Raw genomic sequence first — 19,564 nt, forward strand, 5'->3', positions numbered from 1 at the left:
TGATCTCTGTCGAGTAACCACTTATAACCTCCTCTTAACTTTCCATTTTCTTTTGTTTGTATCATCAGCCTGTGAAACTGGAGAGCGCTGCCAAACATAAAGCAGGGAAGTGTGAGATTTGCTTAAAATATGAGTCACAGTATATTTGGGGATTTGGGTTTCTCTCTTTTTTTTCCTCAAGCTATCAGCAGATAAAATCCTTCTTCCCTGTCAAGCCTTCCTCTGTGCGGAAGATCTGAAATTCACTAAAATAGGTCTAGGTAGGAAGGGTAAAGAGATCAGAGAGGCGCACTGTTAAGATCTGCTGCAGGATCTCCCTTTCATGTCAGAGCCACTCTGGCTGAGATGCCCCAGCAAGGACATGGCTCGGCAAGACATATTTGAATATGAAGGTTATTTCTTCCATGAATCACCAAGTCTACATATGTATTTTTACAGCAAGGTAACACGCCATGTGGCCTTGGTTAGTAAAAATTTTTCCTGTTTGTGGAAGGCCAGGCAATCGAATAAAACTACGTGAATCTGCATGACCCTACCAGGCAGCTGAGGAGACACAGACTATTATGCACAGGTGTGTACACACACACACACAGGTCAACCCCTCCCCCCTGAATCAACTCTTAAAATTGGTCTAAATTCTTTGCTTGTCAATTCTTCCACTGAAGGGGCAGGAAAGGACTCAAAACCTCGTCTTTAGCTAATTCAGCACCCAACATGGCCCCCTTGTCCCGCGCTTTTCCTACAGACTGGAGCGCTCAGCAGAATGTGTTAGGCTGGTTTTGATACCATCCTTTGCCAAGAAAAACAAAGCTCTCTGTGTCACACTCTCCTGGTGGCTAAAAACCTCGCAACAGGCAAGAAGGGGAAAATGTCCTCCAAAGGAAATCCCCTAAAACTTGACTTCATATATTTAGCCCTAAAGGAACTTCATTCACCTTGCCCTTTGCTCATCTAAAAAGGCCTTATGTAATAAAAAAAGTAAATAGAAAATAAGCCTGGTCTAAAAAAATACAACTCAACACTGAAGAGCAGTTCATCAGACCATTTTTGTGCGTCCTTTTTAAAATGATCTCCAACCAAAACACTACTATATGTAAAATTTTGTGCCCCCCGCCCCACAATAATATATTGTTATTTTCCCAATGCATTCGAGGTCTGATAAATTCAAGAGGAGTCATAGTATTTTTAAGGCTGTGAGAGCTCTGAGGGGGAGGCAGAAAGAATGGACAGTCATTTGAATCACTGAGTGACAGGCTGGGCGAGCTCCCTGTATACATTAATAAATTAGAATTTTAATTGTGTCTCTGTCTGCAGGAGATGCCCCAGTACTTTAATATGTACCAACAATTGGCTATGTTCTGGAATCTGCAATGTGGCCTCCACTGCTGACCTCTGAAACACAATTCCCAGTCTGACTACAGAAACTGTTCAGTTTGATCCTTTCAACTTATTTGAATCCTGACAAATAAGCTCACAGCTGAAAGGTCAACACAGTCATATTTCATCCTCCAGAGCTGTTCTTAAGACATCGGCACAACAAAGCACTGCTTATAGCACCTGACATGGAGCCTCAGTGGCACTGGACCTCATTAAAAAATGTCCCCGGCATTCATACTCGCGAAAAGGCATATGGGTTAGCGGTGGTTCTCCAAACCACTGCTTTTAGAAGTGTTAGGAATCAATGCACACTGTAATTCAACTGTGCCAAGAAAGTGCCTCTACATCATGCTGAATGTGACATGTGACAGTGACAATTGACAGGCAGATGTAGAAGAACTAGAACATGTGGTCCAAGGTCAAGATTGATCTTTGCAGGATAATTTAGGGACTGGTACACTGGTTCTCTCTGATCTGAAAAAAGTCAACCCAAGCTAGATTCTGGGTTGACCTTGTGGTCATCTTAATCAGAATCAAGTTATACCCACCAGCTCCCACTTGTAAATTCTTTTCCAGAATGTTCAGTGTGGGAAACTCAATATTGCTTCCCATTTTGGGGGCTGCCCACTCTTAACTCTGAAAGTAGTGTTGAGCTGCCTGGTATTTGCAAGTGTCTTCCCTGTCCTGCATGTGAGCACAGATACTCCGAGTTAAGTTTCTCTACTGTCTATGACCATTTTCTGCTTCAAGTCAAAGATTGAAAGAAGATATTTGTGAACTCACTCCTTCCACTCTGCTAACTCCTGTCCTTAAAGCTTCTGAAATGAGAAGCTGCTAGTCTTTACATACAGACTGCTTGCTGATTTTTACTAATAATTTAGAAATGTCTGAGAAACAACCACAGAAGAACAGAGGATGTATTACACTCATTACCAGGTGTACTGAAAATACTCTATCTTCCTCAAGCCAAATAAGTTCTTGACAATATTAACTACTGACTAGCTTTCTCTTGTGGGAGGCTGTCCTCTACACTGCAGGACGGTTAGCAGTACTCTCAGCCTCTCCCTCCTGGGATGCCAGCAGCACCCACTCCCCCCGAGATGTGACAACCGAAAATGTCTCTAGACGCTGCCCACTGTCCTTTGAGGGGTAAAAGCACTCCAGTTGAAAACCACTGCACTGAAGCAATATGTGTGTGTGTCCCAATTCTAGACAGATCACGAGAGAATGAGTGACATGTGAGTACTAAGAACTTTTCCCCATTGTTAAGCCACACAGCCTAACAAATGCCAACAACTACTCAGCCATCGATTAAATCGTCTCATTAGATTTTCTTACTCCCAACAACAAAACTGTTGGTTGAACAGACATTTTTCTTTCCAAAGTGTCATGCTCTACTGTTTAACAAACACACAAAAAAACACACTTTTCCTTTGCAGAAGATTTCCTTACATGATTTGAAATTCTCAACACAACACACTTCTGAATGGTTTATCAGCTATCCCAAAGTGTATAACATCAACTTAAAAAAAAATAAGACTTGTTACTTACCTGAAGGGCTGGCTGCTTGTCATTCCTCTTGGGAGACTTTAACCCACTAACTTGCTGCTGCTGTTGCTGATGGAGAAGAAGCTGTCTTGCCACTTGAAGTGCCTGGAAGGAAAAATAAAAGGAAAACATTCATGTTACTACACAGGTTCAGGGTCTCCTTCACAAAAAAGGATTCCAGGAAGGACACATGAGGATGAGATCTTGACTTTTCCATTTCCGGGCAAATAAAACAGCAAATCAAACGTCCCATCAGTCTAAGTTGCAAAACTTTCCAGAATTTGGATACATTTTCTTGGAGTTTGCCAATTTCATCCACAATTCCTTGGGCATAGCAATCCATCTGCACAGACATTTGATTAATACCATAAATCTGACATGCAATGTAGAGTGTTAATGCTTGGGACGTGGAGGAAAGAGGGCAAAGAGACGCCACAAAGGAGTAGGGCAAAGCCAGGAATTTCAGAGACACTAAAGGGCTCTTTTCAAAGGTACCTTCCTCCTTCTCCAATTCTTCTTGAGGGAGCTTGGGAACTCAAGTTGAAAGTAAATACTTTCACCTCATCTGAGTCCAAATAAAAAGGAAAAGCTAAGTAAGTGGTGGACCACCCTGCAGATAAAGGTATTTGCGAAGGAAGATCAAAACGAGGTGACCTTGATGGACTATGTAAGAAAAAAACTTAAGCCAGTCTGACCTCTAAGTCAGCTCAAAAGGTACCTTATAGACCTGTGAACAAAATTGTGCTGAAAACAAATGGGTCTTTTGAGTGTATACCACGGGCTAGTTTTTACTTAAAGGTAGAAACTGGGGAGGTGCTAGCAATTGGAGCTAATGCCAGGGGGAAAAAAGGAGATTCCTCCAAAGGGCAGAATACATGACTGAGCAATCTTTTCTAAACTTTAAATAAAGGGACTTCTCTGGTGGTCCTGTGATTAAGACTCCATGCTTCCACTGCAAGGGGCGTGGGTTAGATCCCTGCGCAAGAAACTAAGATCCCACATGCTGTGTGGCCAAAAACTAAAACAAACAAAAAACAGGTACTATTACAAAAAAAAAAAAGCTCAAATAAAAAAAGAAAAATATGTCACCAATAAACCTTTGTGAGGTCATTCACTGACAAAAGGATTTATTAGGAATAACATCTAGCTCCACCTTTCCAAAGAGGACAGCAGGACTGGGAACAGAAACCAAAAGTTTGCAGACCTTTCGCTAGAAAATCACATGGCAAGTTAGGCCATCCCAGTCAATTCAGCTGAGAACCAAGAATGTGCACATGGACAAGATGTTGAGAAGGTCTGTTAAATGATGTGCTTGGAGTTTAGAGACAGGACAAGATTCACTGGGGATTACATCAATAATCGTTTCTACATGATAATTAGTTGTGCCTGGAAGATTCACACACAGATGTGGTCCACGTATCAAAAAGATCTTACACTATCATCTTAGAAAGTGTGAAAAATGGGCTTATGATGGTAGTACATTTTTCAAAGAGGAATAGATGTCATTTATGTAATAAAACAGTGTTTACAGTTCCAAGAAAAGTTAGAGTGACACAGGCTGCAGTGAGGGAACGCAAGATGGTGTGGGACTTCCCACGAAGTCAACTCAGGGGAGGGGCAATGCAAGTGGTCGGGATATATGCTCATGAAAAGATTACTAAAAATGTTTAATCAGCAAGAGGAGTACTTCTTCTCAAAGGACAATCTCACTACACTGAGTTTATGACTGTAGTGTGGTCATAAAAAATATTTTTAAGATGCTACGGAAGGTTGTACAGTGCCTTTGTGTCTAAGAGGTGCAGAGGGAGGCAATGAAATGGAAGCACAGATAAATCAACAGCTGACAAAGAAAAGATCCTGGGAAAGATGGACCCCTCCTGTCCCAGCTCCCTACTGCACCCACCCTTACTGTCCCTTCAGCAGCCTTCCGTCTAGTGAACTCACCACGACCAGCCCTTCAGATGGAGTGGACGGGCTACTGCGTCTGGGAAGGGAGAGACATGTTCGAGAAAGACTGCCTGCAAGAGCCTCGGGAAGAGAGGCTGTCTGAGAGGGGCATCTGGAAGCCAAGACGCCTGGGAGAGTTGCCTGAGACTCCAGCCTGCTGTCTCTGAGGAGGATTCACCATCACTGGACTCCGGGTTTCCTTGTCTCCTTGGAGACGCTCAGTACATGCGTAGGTGTACAAGTGGGCAGAGTGAAGATTTCATTTATATCATATAAGAAAAATAGTCCCCACTGCAAGGTGCCTGCAGGAGCAAGAACCCCTCCTCCTACTATATATGTCCCCTTAGTTATTTCACATGAAGGTTTTACTGCTTTTTAATGTAGAAAAGGGAAGTGTTATGTATTTTAATTGCTACCGTCAGAGTTCCCAGAGTAGTAGACTGGTAAGCAAAGAAGGGTCTGGCTACTAGTTGGAAAGGCAGACAGAAGGTGTGGAGATGAATATGAAAAGAACGTGTGGAGAAAGATGTGGTGGGGAAGAGGAGAAAGGTAAGGTCCATCTAAGATCAAAAGAGAGCAAGCCAAGAAAATCAGAGTAATGGCAACTCCAGAGCCACAAATATTTGTTAAAATAATTTACCATGTTTCATCAAATACTTGGAGAGCTGGAATTTGATTTTCAAATACTCAGTTCTCAGAGAATCTACACAATAAGCTTCTCATTTAAGCAAAAGGCATACTATTAAGTGTCCTTAAAAAAAGTGCATACACACAAAGAAACTATTCTGATATGAGCATGTTCTCATAAATGCACTTCAACAAAAGAAAGCATAGGACTCAAAGTTAAATTTTCAACAAATGTTTACTGAGCTGGCTCTATACATCTCAAAATTAGCTACTGGAATCCTTGCAATTTTCCTGCTGGGAAGAAGGGAAAAGTCATTTATGTGTAGAACATAGTTTTTAGACCCAACATGGGATATATCGAATTACATAGTCACGTAAAGAGCGCCAGCCTTTTCACAGCATTTCAGACAAAAGCCCCAGCAAAGAAGAGAATTAAAGATAGAAGCACAGGAACAGAAAAGACTGAGGATCTTGTATGAACATGAAGGAAATTTCAGTCAAACTACTGAAGAGAGAACAAATGATGAAAATGTGTAATGCATGCATTCATGCTAAGTCACTTCAGCCGCGTCTGACTCTGTGACCCTACGGACTTCAGTCCACCAGGCTCCTCTGTCCATGGGATTCTTCTGGCAACAATACTGGAGTGGGTTGCTGTGCCCTCCTCCAGGGGATCTTCCCAACTCAGAACGAACTCGCATTTCTTATGTCTCCTGTACTGGCAGGACCACTTTACCACTGGCACTATTGGGAAGATACCCTGGAAAAGGAAATGGCAATCCACTCCAGTATTCTTGCCTGTAAAACCCCATGGACAGAGGAGACTGGTGGGCCACAGTCCATGGGGGTCACAAAAGAGTCAGACATGACTTTGCAACTAAACAGCAGATTTCATCCTCAAAATGCAAACAAACAGGGAAAACAACTTCAAATATTGGGATGGAGAGACAATGCTAGTGCAAGGAATTATTTATCTTGATATGAACTGTTATGAATTATCCCATAATAATTCTCTGGCCTCCTCATCAGTATGAGAACAAAGGTGGGGCAAAGCACTAATATTCCACACCCTTCAAAAAAATCAACTGAGGTTTCAGCCAGAATGTGAAAGCCTAATTTATTAGAACTTATAAAGTGCTATGAAATCAGTCATTAAAGGGCATTTGCTTTTCTGATTCCTATGCTATTTAAATCACTGTAATCTGGATTTTAAATCACCAAAAAGAAGATAAATAAATCCTTTGTGTATGAGACTATGTATTTGACATTATCATCATTATCATACGAGTCCCCAGTATCTACCATGTGTAGAGAGTCTAAGATGCTTACTGTCATAGTCTCTGTCAGAAAAAAATGGGAATTACAGGTAGAATCTCCTTTGGAAACTGCATCAGAGACCTGGATGCATCGGAGACCCACATATGCTGACCTGATAGTGAATTTTACCTGTTCCATGCACCAAAATCATGAAAAGCAGATTCATGTCTTTCATCTCAGATTCTACTGCCTGAACCTCAGAGGTGTGTCCCAACACAGCTAAGAAATGAGGATGGATTTTTCACATTTTTATAATAGCATCTCAATCGTGACTGAAGAAAGGTCTCTTAAGACATATTGTTTCAAGATACAAGTAGATTCTTTGGCTTCCAAATAAAGATACACATAGCTACTGTGTGTGTGTGTGAGAGAGAGAGAGAGAGAGGGAGAGAAAGAGAGACTATGAATAAATAAGAACTTGTAAAACACTGGGATCAACTGTGACTCAAGTTGCAGACCTACTGTTAGTTTAAGTAACTTAAAAGGTCCCATACAATTTCTGGAGACCTTTTCCTCTTGGTGGTAGTTTCCTGGGCTGGGTTAAGTCAACACTTCCTTTAGAACAGATGTGACAATTCCCTGGCCCTGGATAATGTGGTGCTGTACTTGATGGCCAGGCTTGTGGGTTACAGTAAAGATACAGTTTGAAGATGTCAGCATGGAGGCAACTGATAAAGCCAGCCACTTACAGCCCAGCTGTACACAATTCTATTTATCATTCTTCAAAAGCTAAAATCAATCGCCTGAGAGCTAACAGGAGCAGAAGACATACACTGCCTCCCTCTCTTTTTTGGCTGCCATCGAGGCCTCAACCTGTTGGAGTCGCCTTGTGGTAAGCACGCCATGGACCACAGCCTATGCTGGGCACAGAGGGTCAGGGAGACTGGTGCTGGGTTGTGAGTTTGGTAGCATGCTAGTGAGTTTCATCCTAACTGGGGACCTGGACAGTTGTGATACATTTTTCATTCTTTTGGTTCCAGATGACTTCATTCTCATCACTGCCTCCCATTTCTAGTAAATAAGTGCCATCTGTTATTTACAAATTACATTTTACATAAGCAAGTTTGCCACTTTTGAGCTATTTACATCTCGAGTTCATAGCAGGTGCTTATATTTGGGGGTGAGGCATCCTATGAGGTACACTATGTTTAGCTTGTTGATCAAGGTAGACAATATTCAAAAACATGTTTACCATATTTTACAAAACACCAATGTGTTTACCTAAAATATGGTTTGAGTAAACGTGAGCATATACATAAAAGCAAGCCAGTAGAAGGAGAAAGTAAAATCTAACACACTTGATCATGAGGCTTGAAATCAGTACTGACACATGGAGGTCTTAAAAATATATGAGGCACTGTGGCATTTGAGGTCACGGGTCAGCAAATTTTAGTCTGGGGACCAAATCCAACCCATTACCTGTTTTTGTTCAGCCCATGAGATAAGAATGGTTTTTACTTATTTAGACAGTTGGGAGAATAAAAAAAAAAAATTTTTTTTTTTGACGTGAAAATAACATGGAATGTAAGTTTCAGTGTCCACAAATAAAGTTTTATTGGAACACAGTCACATTCATCTGCTTCCGTACTACCTATGGCTACTTTTAGGCCACAAAACAGAGTTACGTACTTGTGACAGAGGCTATTAATGCCTACAGTATTTCCTGCCTGGCCCGTTACAGGATAAGTTTGCCAACTTGTCATAGGATGCTATCTGTAATCTGAGATTCTCAGAAGATTCTATGGGACACAATTTTATATAAACAGAGCTTTCAATCAGTTGGCCAGAATAATTTTAGAATTGAGCTAAGATGCAAGGATGTTACTAATTAGCTATTCTTAAAGCTCAAACACATTTTTTTTTTAATTTTCTGAGGAAGAACTGGGACAGGAAAACAGAATGTATCCACGTGCTCCTCTATCTGAAATCGTTTCAAACTACTTGCAAACGCTGAACATGGGTTTCTTCTTCCCACAGGTCATTTGTAGCTGTTCAGAATGGATCTCATTCTAGTAGGAGGCTCTCAGCACTCAGCATAAAGACAGCACATGCCCTATTGGCCAGTGGAAGGGCTGGTGACTTCCTGTCTGCCTGAGAAGCTGTCCCATTTCCAGCTTCAAAGGCTGCTCTGAGTCAGCCACCCTTCCTCTAGTTTCTTTTCCTAGATTCTCCCCACCCCTCAAGATCAAACCTGTTTCTCAGACAATTCCACAGGCTAATCAACAGTCATTGTACATATTGGGTAGGAAGAAAATCCAGCAATAAAAAGTCATATGGGAAGTTTAGTAGGAAAGATGTCATGTTCTCTCCTCTATTTTTCAACCTCTATAGACAAATCAAGTCCTCTAGAGAGCTTTTTCACCTAATCTGCTATCTTGGTTCAACTCCAGCAACTAACGACCATACTAACAGGAATATTCATCATGGAACCCAGTTTGAAGATCGCTTTGTAGTATTACCCAGAAATGAGTATGCAGGGAAACTCTATCACCCCCTTGCTCTGGATACTGTAAGCACCCAGTGCATGATGAAAAGCAGGTCTGTGGGTTACTTTAAGAAAAGAAATGACAGTGGCTGACAGAACTAGAAACATTTGCAAAGAGCCAACAACATTCCAAGGCAGTGAGTTCTCCAACAAAAATGCAAAAAAGAAAAAAAAATATATATATATATATGGTCAAGAAACAACAGTTAGAACCTTACATAGAACAACTGACTGGTTCAAAATTGGGAAAGGAGTATGACAAGGCTGTATATTGTCACCTGTTTATTTGACTTATATGAAGAATACATTATGTGAAATGCCAGGCTGGATGAATCACAAGTTGGAATCTAGACTGCCAGGAGAAATAGCAACAACCTCATGTATGAAGATGACACTACTATGATGGCAGAAAGTGAGGAGGAAATAAAGAGCCTCTTGATGAGGGTGAAACGGGAGAGTGAAAAAGCTGGCTTAAAACTCAACATTGTGAAAACTAAGATCATGGCAACCAGTCCCATCACTTCATGGCAATTAGAAGGGGAGAAAGTGGAAGCTGTGACAGATTTTATTTTCTTGGGTTCCAATCACTGTGGATAGTGACTGTAGCCATAAAATTAAAAGACACTTGCTCCTTGGAAGGAAAGCTTTGACAAACCTAGACAGCATATTAAAAAGCAAAGACATCACTTTGCCAACAAAGGTCCGAATAGTCACAGATACAGTTTTTCCAATAGTCATGTATGGATGTGAGAGTTGGATCATAAAGAAGGCTGAACACCAAAGAATTGATGCTTTCAAACTGTGGTGCTGAAGAACACCCTTGAGAATCCCCTGAACTTCAAGGAGATCAAACGAGTCAATCCTAAAGGAAATCAACCCTGAATATTCATTGGAAGGACTGATGCTGAAGTTAAAGTTCCAATACTTTGGCCACCTGATGCAGAGTTCACACAATGGAAAAGACTCTGATGTTGAAGGCAAAGGAGAAAAGGATGGCAGAAGATGAGATGGTTAGATAGCACCACTTTCTCAACGGACATGAATTTGAGCAAACTACAGGAGATAGTGAAGAACAGGGAAGCCTGGCATGCTGCAGTCCACGGGGTCACAAAAAAATCAAGAAAACAATATGCACATAATTTACAAATGGAGCACTTGGTTATCACAAGAAAACGGAAAAGTGAGCTAATCTCACAGAGGGAATTCAGCCATTCTAAGTATGAAAATATTAGACATCCAAGGAAAATTCTGATTCTAATGACTGTATAAATATTAGATATACAAAGAAAGATAGCTCCACAGCAGACTCTCAAGTCATATTACTGGTGACATAAGTAAATAACAATCAAAAACACACTCTATTAGAACTTGAATACACAGAAAGTCACAACAACCAGTGAAAAATCACCAGAGAACCTTTTCACCAGTCACTGTTTGGTTCAATCTGTGACGTACAAATAAAGCCGTAGACTCTGTGCATTAGTTCACTGGTAGTTGATTCACCTGGCTCCACCCCACTGAAAGCAGGTGGGGCCAACAAGCAATGCCTTACATTATCTGGGGTACTGGATTTGGATCAATGACCTAGAAGAGAAAAGTTCTATGTAGCATCATCCACTCTCAGAGCTCTGACAGCTCCATAAAGCATCCTATACTTTGAAGGTGTTCTAGAGCAGTGAATATTTAGAGAGGGCGTGGCTTTCACCAAATGCGCCACAGCCTCTGCAAGTGATGTGACAGACATATCAGCTGGACAGACATGGTAAAAAAAAACCGGAGCAGAGACCATCCCACTCCTACAACCCTCCAAAACTACGTGTTCAAGTTAAGACCAAAAGGGACAGGAAACGGAAAAGTCAAAGTTCCCTATCGTCATCACTGTCCTAATTGCAAAGACAGAGCCATGAGCAGTGTTGCCCCCACCTGTGGGCGTGCGGAAAGATGACGCCACCATGCAGCGTCCCCTCCACCACTGGACCACTGCAATTTCTTTACTGTCTCACACCAGCTTGAACCTCCAGATCTACTTCCAAGGCCAGTTTTCCCAAATCCTTACTGATAGGAATTTATATTCTTTTTTTTTTTTAATATTTATTTTTCTTTATTTGGCTGCATAGAGTCTTAGTTGTGGCACGTGGGATCCAGTTCCCTGACCAGGGATTGAACCCAGCTCCCCTGTATCAGGAGCACAGAGTCTTAGCCACTGGACCACCAGGGAATTCCCTGATTTCATATTCTTGAAGTGATACATAAGATGGTGATCACTGTTATGACATTAATAGTCATATACCCTTTGCTTTACTTTAAAATCTAACAGATAATGCAAAGACATGAGTACCGGTAGGTTAGGAGTGTGTCTGTGTTTGTATGGAAATGCAGGCAATCTATTAGAGTGTATTTTCTTCGGAGAAAAGATGACAAATGTCATTTCCTTCTTCTTTTTTAAAAACATTTCGGAAAAGCTGGGAAGGAGAAGAGAGTCCTGCAGCTGTGTTCTTGCACCATGCCATGATTCACCAGCATTCACGCTATAGCGTTCAAACACCATCTCACGCAGCCTCCACAAGACACAGACGCAGGAATACCACAAGGCTGTTGACAGAAGGAGGCATTTTGCTATAAGCCCCACCCCAAAGGAAACTTAGGAAGCAGAAAAAGGGTCAGCAAACCCTATATTCACTTGCGGTTATGAATAACCTTTTTTATTTTAAGGTGCATATAAGATGCTTCCTGCCAAAGAAGGTCAAAGTCAGGAATTTTCATAAGACAAAAAGAAAAAGGACATCTATGATCCTCTTGCAAAAGCAGCTGAAATACATTTAATGACCACAAACAGTCAGAGAGTCTGTTTGAAGTCTTATATAAGAGGGGAGAAAAAGCCCCACCACCATACTCTTACTCCATACACCTATTAACACAGGGCCCTATAACCACCTTGCTGAGGCCCCGGTTGGCTGCTCCTGGCTGGAGTCAGTGCCAGACGCTGAATCACCACCACCAAGTCTCCGGCACCTGAGTTGTGTTTGGAAGGATTCCATTCAAGCACTGCCCAAGCCTGAGCCTGTCTAGCTTATGAGAGTTGACAAGACCACAGCCTGGGGTGCTGTGACTGGAGGCAACATGAGCATTGCAATGAAGTAAAACAGAAGTCAAGTTTATTAGAGAATGTCTAAAATGTTAAGCTGGATGCTGCGTGAAATCCATTTCCCCTTGTTAAGGAAGGACCAGACTGTATCCAAAAATGAGTAAATACACTGGCCCGGTCCTTTTCCATGGTTCCAAAGTAGAAAACGGGGTGGGGTGGGGGTCAAAAACACAAGAATAAGTGAATCAAAGGGATCTATGAACTCACTGTAATAACCTGCTGTTTTCTGCAATTGCTTTTTATGAGGGTGCAGCCCGGCGACTCTCATTATGAATAATCCAGATTCTTATCTTTTCATACCTTGGAGTGAGACTTGCTAATTTTGAAAGCTGCAGAAAAATCAGGCTGGAATCATGCTCAAATAATGGAGAATCTTCTATGATTTTACTAGTAACACTGGACTTATTTTCGGCCCAAGCAAATGATGCTATATCTCTTTTTCTTCTTGTGACGTAAACCACACGTGCTGCTGATGCCCTAAGAGGAAATTAAACCCTTAGAATGCTTCACCTTCACTAATTACCTTTCTTTCCTTAATTGAATTTTGGTCAAAGAAACAAGAGGGGAACCAAGTTCAGTTGAGATAAAAGACAAAAGAAAGAAATAGAAATGGGAAGAGGGGAAAGACCAAAATAGGACTAATAATCTAAAATTTGGAACTAACTGGGATTTGCCTGGTGGTCCAGTGGCTCAGATGCTGTGCTGCAAGTGCAAGGGCCTGAGTTTGATCCCTGGTGGAAGAACTAGATCCCACGGGCTGCAACTGAAAGACCCCACGTGTCACAACTAAGACCTGCTGCAGCCAAAAGAATACTTAGGAAAAAAAAGTTTGGAACTACTCACTCTCGGCCAAAGTTAGCCTAGATAGAAAAATCCAAGTATTTTCTAACAATTTACACTTCTCAAAGCAGTCATTTCAAACAGCAAAGATGACACCTGTATAAGAACTTAAAGAAATGAGGAACATCTAGAAATGGGGGGGGGGGGGCAAAGGGAGACTAATAACTCCCCACGTTTAAAATAATAATATAAAAATGATGTACTGAACTGCTTACTATGTGCCAGGCACTATGCCAGTTAGTTGCTTTACACTTTAAAAAAAAATTTTTTTTTTTTGTTCCCAAGCATTTCTAAGGCAAGCAAGGGAAACGTTTGTAATTATCGACGTAAAGTGGAAAAGCTAAGATGGTGAGGTTTGGTGCCTTGCCCAAGGTCACAAGTCTAGTGAGTGGTTAGGAGAGAAATACAAAAACAAACAAACATTGTCTTCTGAGAACTTGATACTCACATTCTACCAAGGTCAATGATTAGACCAAATATGGCCAAGGGTAATCCTGCCACATGGACACGCAGTCCTCTGGAGCCAAAAAGGCACGAATGAATGTGCATCCCACTGCCTCAGGGATGAAAGAAAAAGCCTTCCACAGCATCACACATCCCAACTCATTTGCCTCTTTTGCCCACTGAAGACTTGCTTTTTTTTTTCCCAACCAGATCTTCCTGTTCCCAGGACTCTTGGAGTCACAGTCACATCTGTAATTCTCTTGTGTTCTCTGCCCACATTTACCTGGCATCCAAGTATCTTCTCCATTTAAGCTCCACCCTTCCCAGACAAATACTGCAAGATCTGATCTACAAATAGAATTGTAAAAAGTTGAATTCAAAGAAGCAGAGTAGGATGGTAGTTGCCAGGGGCTGGAAGGAGGGGAGACGGCAAGGTACTCGTCAAAGGCCACAAAGGTTCAGCCGTGTGAGATGAATAAGCTCTGCGAATGTAACCTACAGCACCATGACTATGCTCAGTAATACTGTACTACGTGCGTGGAGTTTTCCAAGAGGATACATCTTAAATCCTCTCACTATATACACAAAAGGGTAATTATATAGAGGTAATGGACAAGGTATTTAATTTGTGGTGACCTTTTCGCAATGTACAGCTATATGAAAACAAGCTGTACACTTTAATACACATACCATTTCTTTATGTCAAAGTTATCTCGATAAAGTTGTTTGAAAAGTAAAATAAATCTTAAAAAAAAAAATACATTCTACCTTTTCCTAAAATCTCATCCAACTCCTTCAGGTCGCGGAATCCTCCCCTTGGGACCCCAGGGAGCAGCGCTGCCTGTGAGAGCCGCCAGCATCCTGGGTCTCTGCTGCTAGGATGGCCATCCCCAAGCAGGCAGACAGGAAGATCTCCGAATCCCCCTCACAATCATCGACACAGGTTCCACCATCTCTGAGGACACCGATGCTGTCACCATCATCCTCTTTGATCCTTTCTTCAAGCCCCAGTAGGGACATGTCCCCTGCTCCATGGTTCAACTGAGCCAAGGTCGGACTTTCGCAGAAAAAGCTTTTCGTCCAGCAAACAAAGGGGACACTGAGCTGAGAGAGGATAGATTTCTTTCCACAGTTTAACTGAAGTCCAGCCGCAGTTTATGCAGTCCAACACCCGTGTCTCTGCTCCCTCTTTGTTTAAGTTCGACCCACCTTTCTCCACCTTCCAGGCAGGGCGAGTCCAGTAGATTTTTGGCCCTGGTACTTACAATCCACTATAGATTCTCACATTCTACTACAGCTCCTTGTTACTTGTCTAAGTGGTGGTGGGTGTTAAGTGATTGTATTATTATTTTTTTCTCTGAAAAAAAAAAAAATTCCCCCCTCACTTATTGAGATGTATTAATATAAAACCCTCTAATAGTTCTAAATGTACATGATGATTTTATATACATATACACATATTTATATGTAAACAATTCCCACAACAAGCTCAGCCAACATCCATCACTGTACATAATTTCAATCTTTTTCTTGGGATGAGAACTTTGAGGATCTACTCTGTTAGTAACTTCTAAATACACAAGACAGTATCATTAACTTCAGTCACCACGCTGTATGTGACATCCTCAAAACTTATCTTTACAGCTTGTGACAAACCACCCATTTCCCTAATCCTCAAATTCTGGCAATCACCCACCTGCTCTTTGTTTTTATGAATTTTATCATGTTAAATCCCACATACAAGTAACATTACAGGTATTTGTCTTTCTTTGACTTATTTTACTTAGCAGGATGTTCTAAACACCCACCCATGTTGCTAAAAATGACAGGATTTCCATTTTATGGGTGAATATTATTCCCTGTGTGTATGTATGTATATCACATTTTCTTTATTCATTCATCTATTGAAGGACATTTAGGTTTTCTTTTTCCATATCTTGGCTACTGTACATAATGCTGCAATGAACATGGGGCTGTAGATAGTTTTTCCAGATAATGATCTCATTTCCTTTGGGTACATACCCAGAAATGGAATTGCTGGATTGTACGACAGCCCTAAATTTTTTGAGGAACTTCCATACTGTTTTCCACAGTGGTTGCACCACTTTACATTCCCCCTACCAGTGCAGAAGAGCTCACCATTCTTCATATCCTCACCAACTCTTTGTTATTTCTTGTCTTCTTGATAAGAGTCATTCTAACAGGTGTGAAGTGACATCTTACCGTGGCTTTGATCTGCATTTCCAATTAAATGTATCCTGAAAACTTGTGATCCTGGCTGGTGGGGATAGGGAAGATACTAATATAAGTTGCCATTTTGTGAGTGTATATTGCCTGACAATTACTGAACAGTACTGGTACACAATCTCATTTAATTTTCACAGTCCTTTGAAGCAGTATTATACCCAGTTAACATATATGGAAACATAGGAACAGAGAGGTTAAATTCTAAAGATTATGTGAGATAAACACAACCCTTAGCACAGCACCTATACATGATAATTACTTATTTAATGAAAACTAGTACTAGAGTACACTGCCCCATAAATAAGAAAAGATATTTTGTGGGAAACAAAGATTCCTCTTCCCCAGTGATCTCAATCCACTGGCTAGCCCCTTTATAGAAATACTGAGAGAACCAGAGTATCCTCTAATGAGCCCAGATGAATCTCGGGATCTGGCTTGGCCATAAATTGTTTTATGTAGACAGAAAACTTATCAAGTATGCCCAAGGTCACACAATCTAGCTTAGAATACCTTCCTTTATACTTCAAGAATGACATAACTCGAAAAGGCCACTAATGTACACAACCATGGACTTGGAATTCCTGCATTCACATGGAAACTGCATTCACATGCTAGACAGGACAGATCACTACAGAAAAATTTAGAAATATCTAGAAGAATACAGTCAGAGAAGGCAAGGGCACCCTACTCCAGTACTCTTGCCTGGAAAATCCCATGGACGGAGGAGCCTGGTAGGCTGCAGTCCATGGGGTCGCGAAGAGTCGGACATGACTGAGCAACTTCACTTTCACTTTTCACTTTCACGCATTGGAGAAGGAAATGGCAACCCACTCCAGTGTTCTTGCCTGAAGAATCCCAGAGACAGGGGAGCCTGGTGAGCTGCTGTCTATGGGGTCGCGCAGAGTCGGACATGACTGAAGTGACTTAGCAGTTAGCAGAAGAATACAGTGAGTTAATCTAAGCAACGCTCAAAGGAACTTTGCAGTTACCTTTTGGAAGATCTGGTAACTCTGGTCAAGGAATTAGAAATATTTTCTTAAAAGGGAGGTTAAAAACAAAACTGCGTTCATCAGATGGACAATAGTGTTCACAGACTTGTACTCATAGGGTAACAGTGATCTTTGGAACTTCTGGTCACTGCAGCATAAGGTGGAACTTGAGTCTCCAGGCAAGAAGAAATAGAAATTCTCTGGGAATTTGGGGGAATTACTGACCTTGGGAGAGGCATAGACTTCCAAAGAAAGACAGGTTTACTTTATAAAACATTAACAGAGTCTACAGAAGCAGCACATGGTCGTGAAGTGTCCATTAGTCATTCTGCCTGATTTGAATCCCAGCTCCACCACTTGCAACCTGTGTGACCCTAGACAAGTTACCTAATCTCTCTGTGCCTCAGTTTCTTCAACTGTTAAAATGAGAAGAAATAACAGTCCCTATATCATAATTAATATGTACAATGTGCACAGCCCAGGATCTGATGTCAAATAAGTGCTTCTTAAGTTTTTAAGTTGGAGAAAGATAAATATCATATGACATCACTTATATGTGGAATTTTAAAAAGTGATACCAATGAATTTACTTATAGAAATAGACTCACAGACATAGAAAGCAAACTTAAGATTAGCAAAGTGGGAGGGACGGATAAATTAGGAGTTTGGGATTAACATACATACAGTTTTATATATACATAAGAAAACAAACAAGCATCTACTGTATAGCACAGGGAACTATATTAAATATCTTATAATAACCTATAGTAGAAAAGAATTTGAAAAAGAATGCACATGTGCAAGTGTGCTAAGTAGCTTCAGTTGTGTCCGACTCTGCCACTCTATGGACTGTAGCCCACCAGGCTCCTCTGTCCATGGGATTCTCCAGGCAAGAATCCTGGAGTGGGTTGCCATCCCCTCCCTCCTCCAAGGAATCTTTCCGATCCAGGGATCAAACTCACGTCTCTTATGCCTCCTGCCTTGGCAGGTTGGTTCTTTACCATCTGCACCACCTGGGAAATCCAAAAAAGAATACATACACATATATGTATATATGTATACATATATATATACACACACACATATATATATATACACACACACACGGAGAGGTTCAGTACATCACTGAATCACTGTGAGGTACACCTGAAACAAATGCAACACTGTAAATCAACTAGACTTCAATTTTAGAAAAGCACTTAAAAATGATTACTCCTCTTAGAAGATACGAAAAATGCATAAGTTAATTCAGAAAATAAAAAGTCAACTGTAATAGCCTCATCTACACATGACACCCTGCCAACATCTGGGGGCATATGTTTATGTAAATTACTTTTCTGAAGCAAAACTGGAATCATTATTCACACACTTCTGAAAATCATTTTTTTCAAATTAAAAACATATTTTGAATGGAGATTTTTCAAACCTAATTTCTATGTTTCAGCTTCCAACAAACAAACAGTTCTGGGAACCAAACAACCTAAATTCTACCCCCACCCTAGTCTAGAAACCTTCCAGAGAAGGTCTGAACGTAGACTTAAAACTGCAGATGGCATGTGACTAATTTTTATTCTGTAAGTAGTAACCATAGGAAGGAACCCAAAACACATGAGAATTTAAGAATCATACAGCAACACTGAGGGTTAACAGAACGTTTCAAATCTTTTGCCCCCAAGCCCACAACCACAGAGTAACTTCTCACTTTGCACAGCCAATGAGCAGTGTCTGTTTTTTTGCAAAGAACCAACTAACTTGATTTTTGTGGAAGTTAAATTGCCAACATCATGTTGAGTTAAAGCGAAACAAAACAAAAATCAAATTTTTAGCCCAAGCTGTATCCAAAAAAAAAAACAAACCACCCCAAAAACTCCTAACTTTGATGCTGAAGAGATTAAAAGTCAGCATGATTACTCTCCAGCAGTTCCTCCCTTCCATCTCCATCAACACCATGCACTAGATTTATTTTCCAGTCCAGTTTCTTCATGGCAAAATACTTTCTCATGAGACTGCCTGTGGTCAGGGCTGAGTATGTCACAGGAAAAATGTTCCTCATGGCATCTAGATCATACCCTTTTCAGGTCTTGCCTGACCATGAAATACAGACACACCCGGAAATTATAAACTATTTTAACAAGAGGACGTTTTCCCACCTCAAAAGAGGGATCATCTTCACAGCCTACCTATGTCCCAAGGGTGTTCCGAGTATTAATGAGTTAGCATTAGTCAGGCACTTTGATTGTACAGACAAAAGGCTGTGTATAAGTACAAAGTCTGATGATCCAACCCAAGTGCCTTTCGGAGAGTCACCCAAGGTGACGAAGAGAGGCAGTGGAAAGGCTGGTGCTTCTATGGTTGTCCTCTCTAGCACGAAGCCACCTCCCAGGCACACACACGCAGGGCGATCCTGATGGAAGCTACGCTGTGTTTGAGGGTTGACTGCATTGTTCCCTTATATAGTCAATGGAGAGGGAATCCCTCTGTGTTCATATTTCCAGTTCACATTCCAAGACAGTATAGGCAACAGAACAGATTTTCAGCTGTGATTTATAGGGCCTGATATGACTGGGCCAGGCACTATGCTAGGATCATCATTTGTTC

The 19,564-nt window shown here is 41.1% G+C and overlaps 1 protein-coding gene across 9 annotated transcripts in view; it reads right to left on the reverse strand.

Annotated features, from left to right (window-relative positions):
* Window positions 1-19,564, reverse strand: part of FOXP1 (forkhead box P1) — a 616,998-nt gene that overhangs the window by 147,805 nt on the left and 449,629 nt on the right. For all 9 annotated transcript variants that reach the window (XM_043443253.1, XM_043443252.1, XM_043443246.1 and 6 more), the window contains one exon: window positions 2,929-3,030. In XM_043443253.1, the coding sequence (XP_043299188.1) occupies window positions 2,929-3,030 (102 nt within the window). The remainder of the gene's footprint in view (window positions 1-2,928; window positions 3,031-19,564) is intronic.

Source organism: Cervus canadensis, chromosome 22, assembly GCF_019320065.1.
Source record: "Cervus canadensis isolate Bull #8, Minnesota chromosome 22, ASM1932006v1, whole genome shotgun sequence".
Lineage (NCBI taxonomy): Eukaryota > Metazoa > Chordata > Mammalia > Artiodactyla > Cervidae > Cervus > Cervus canadensis.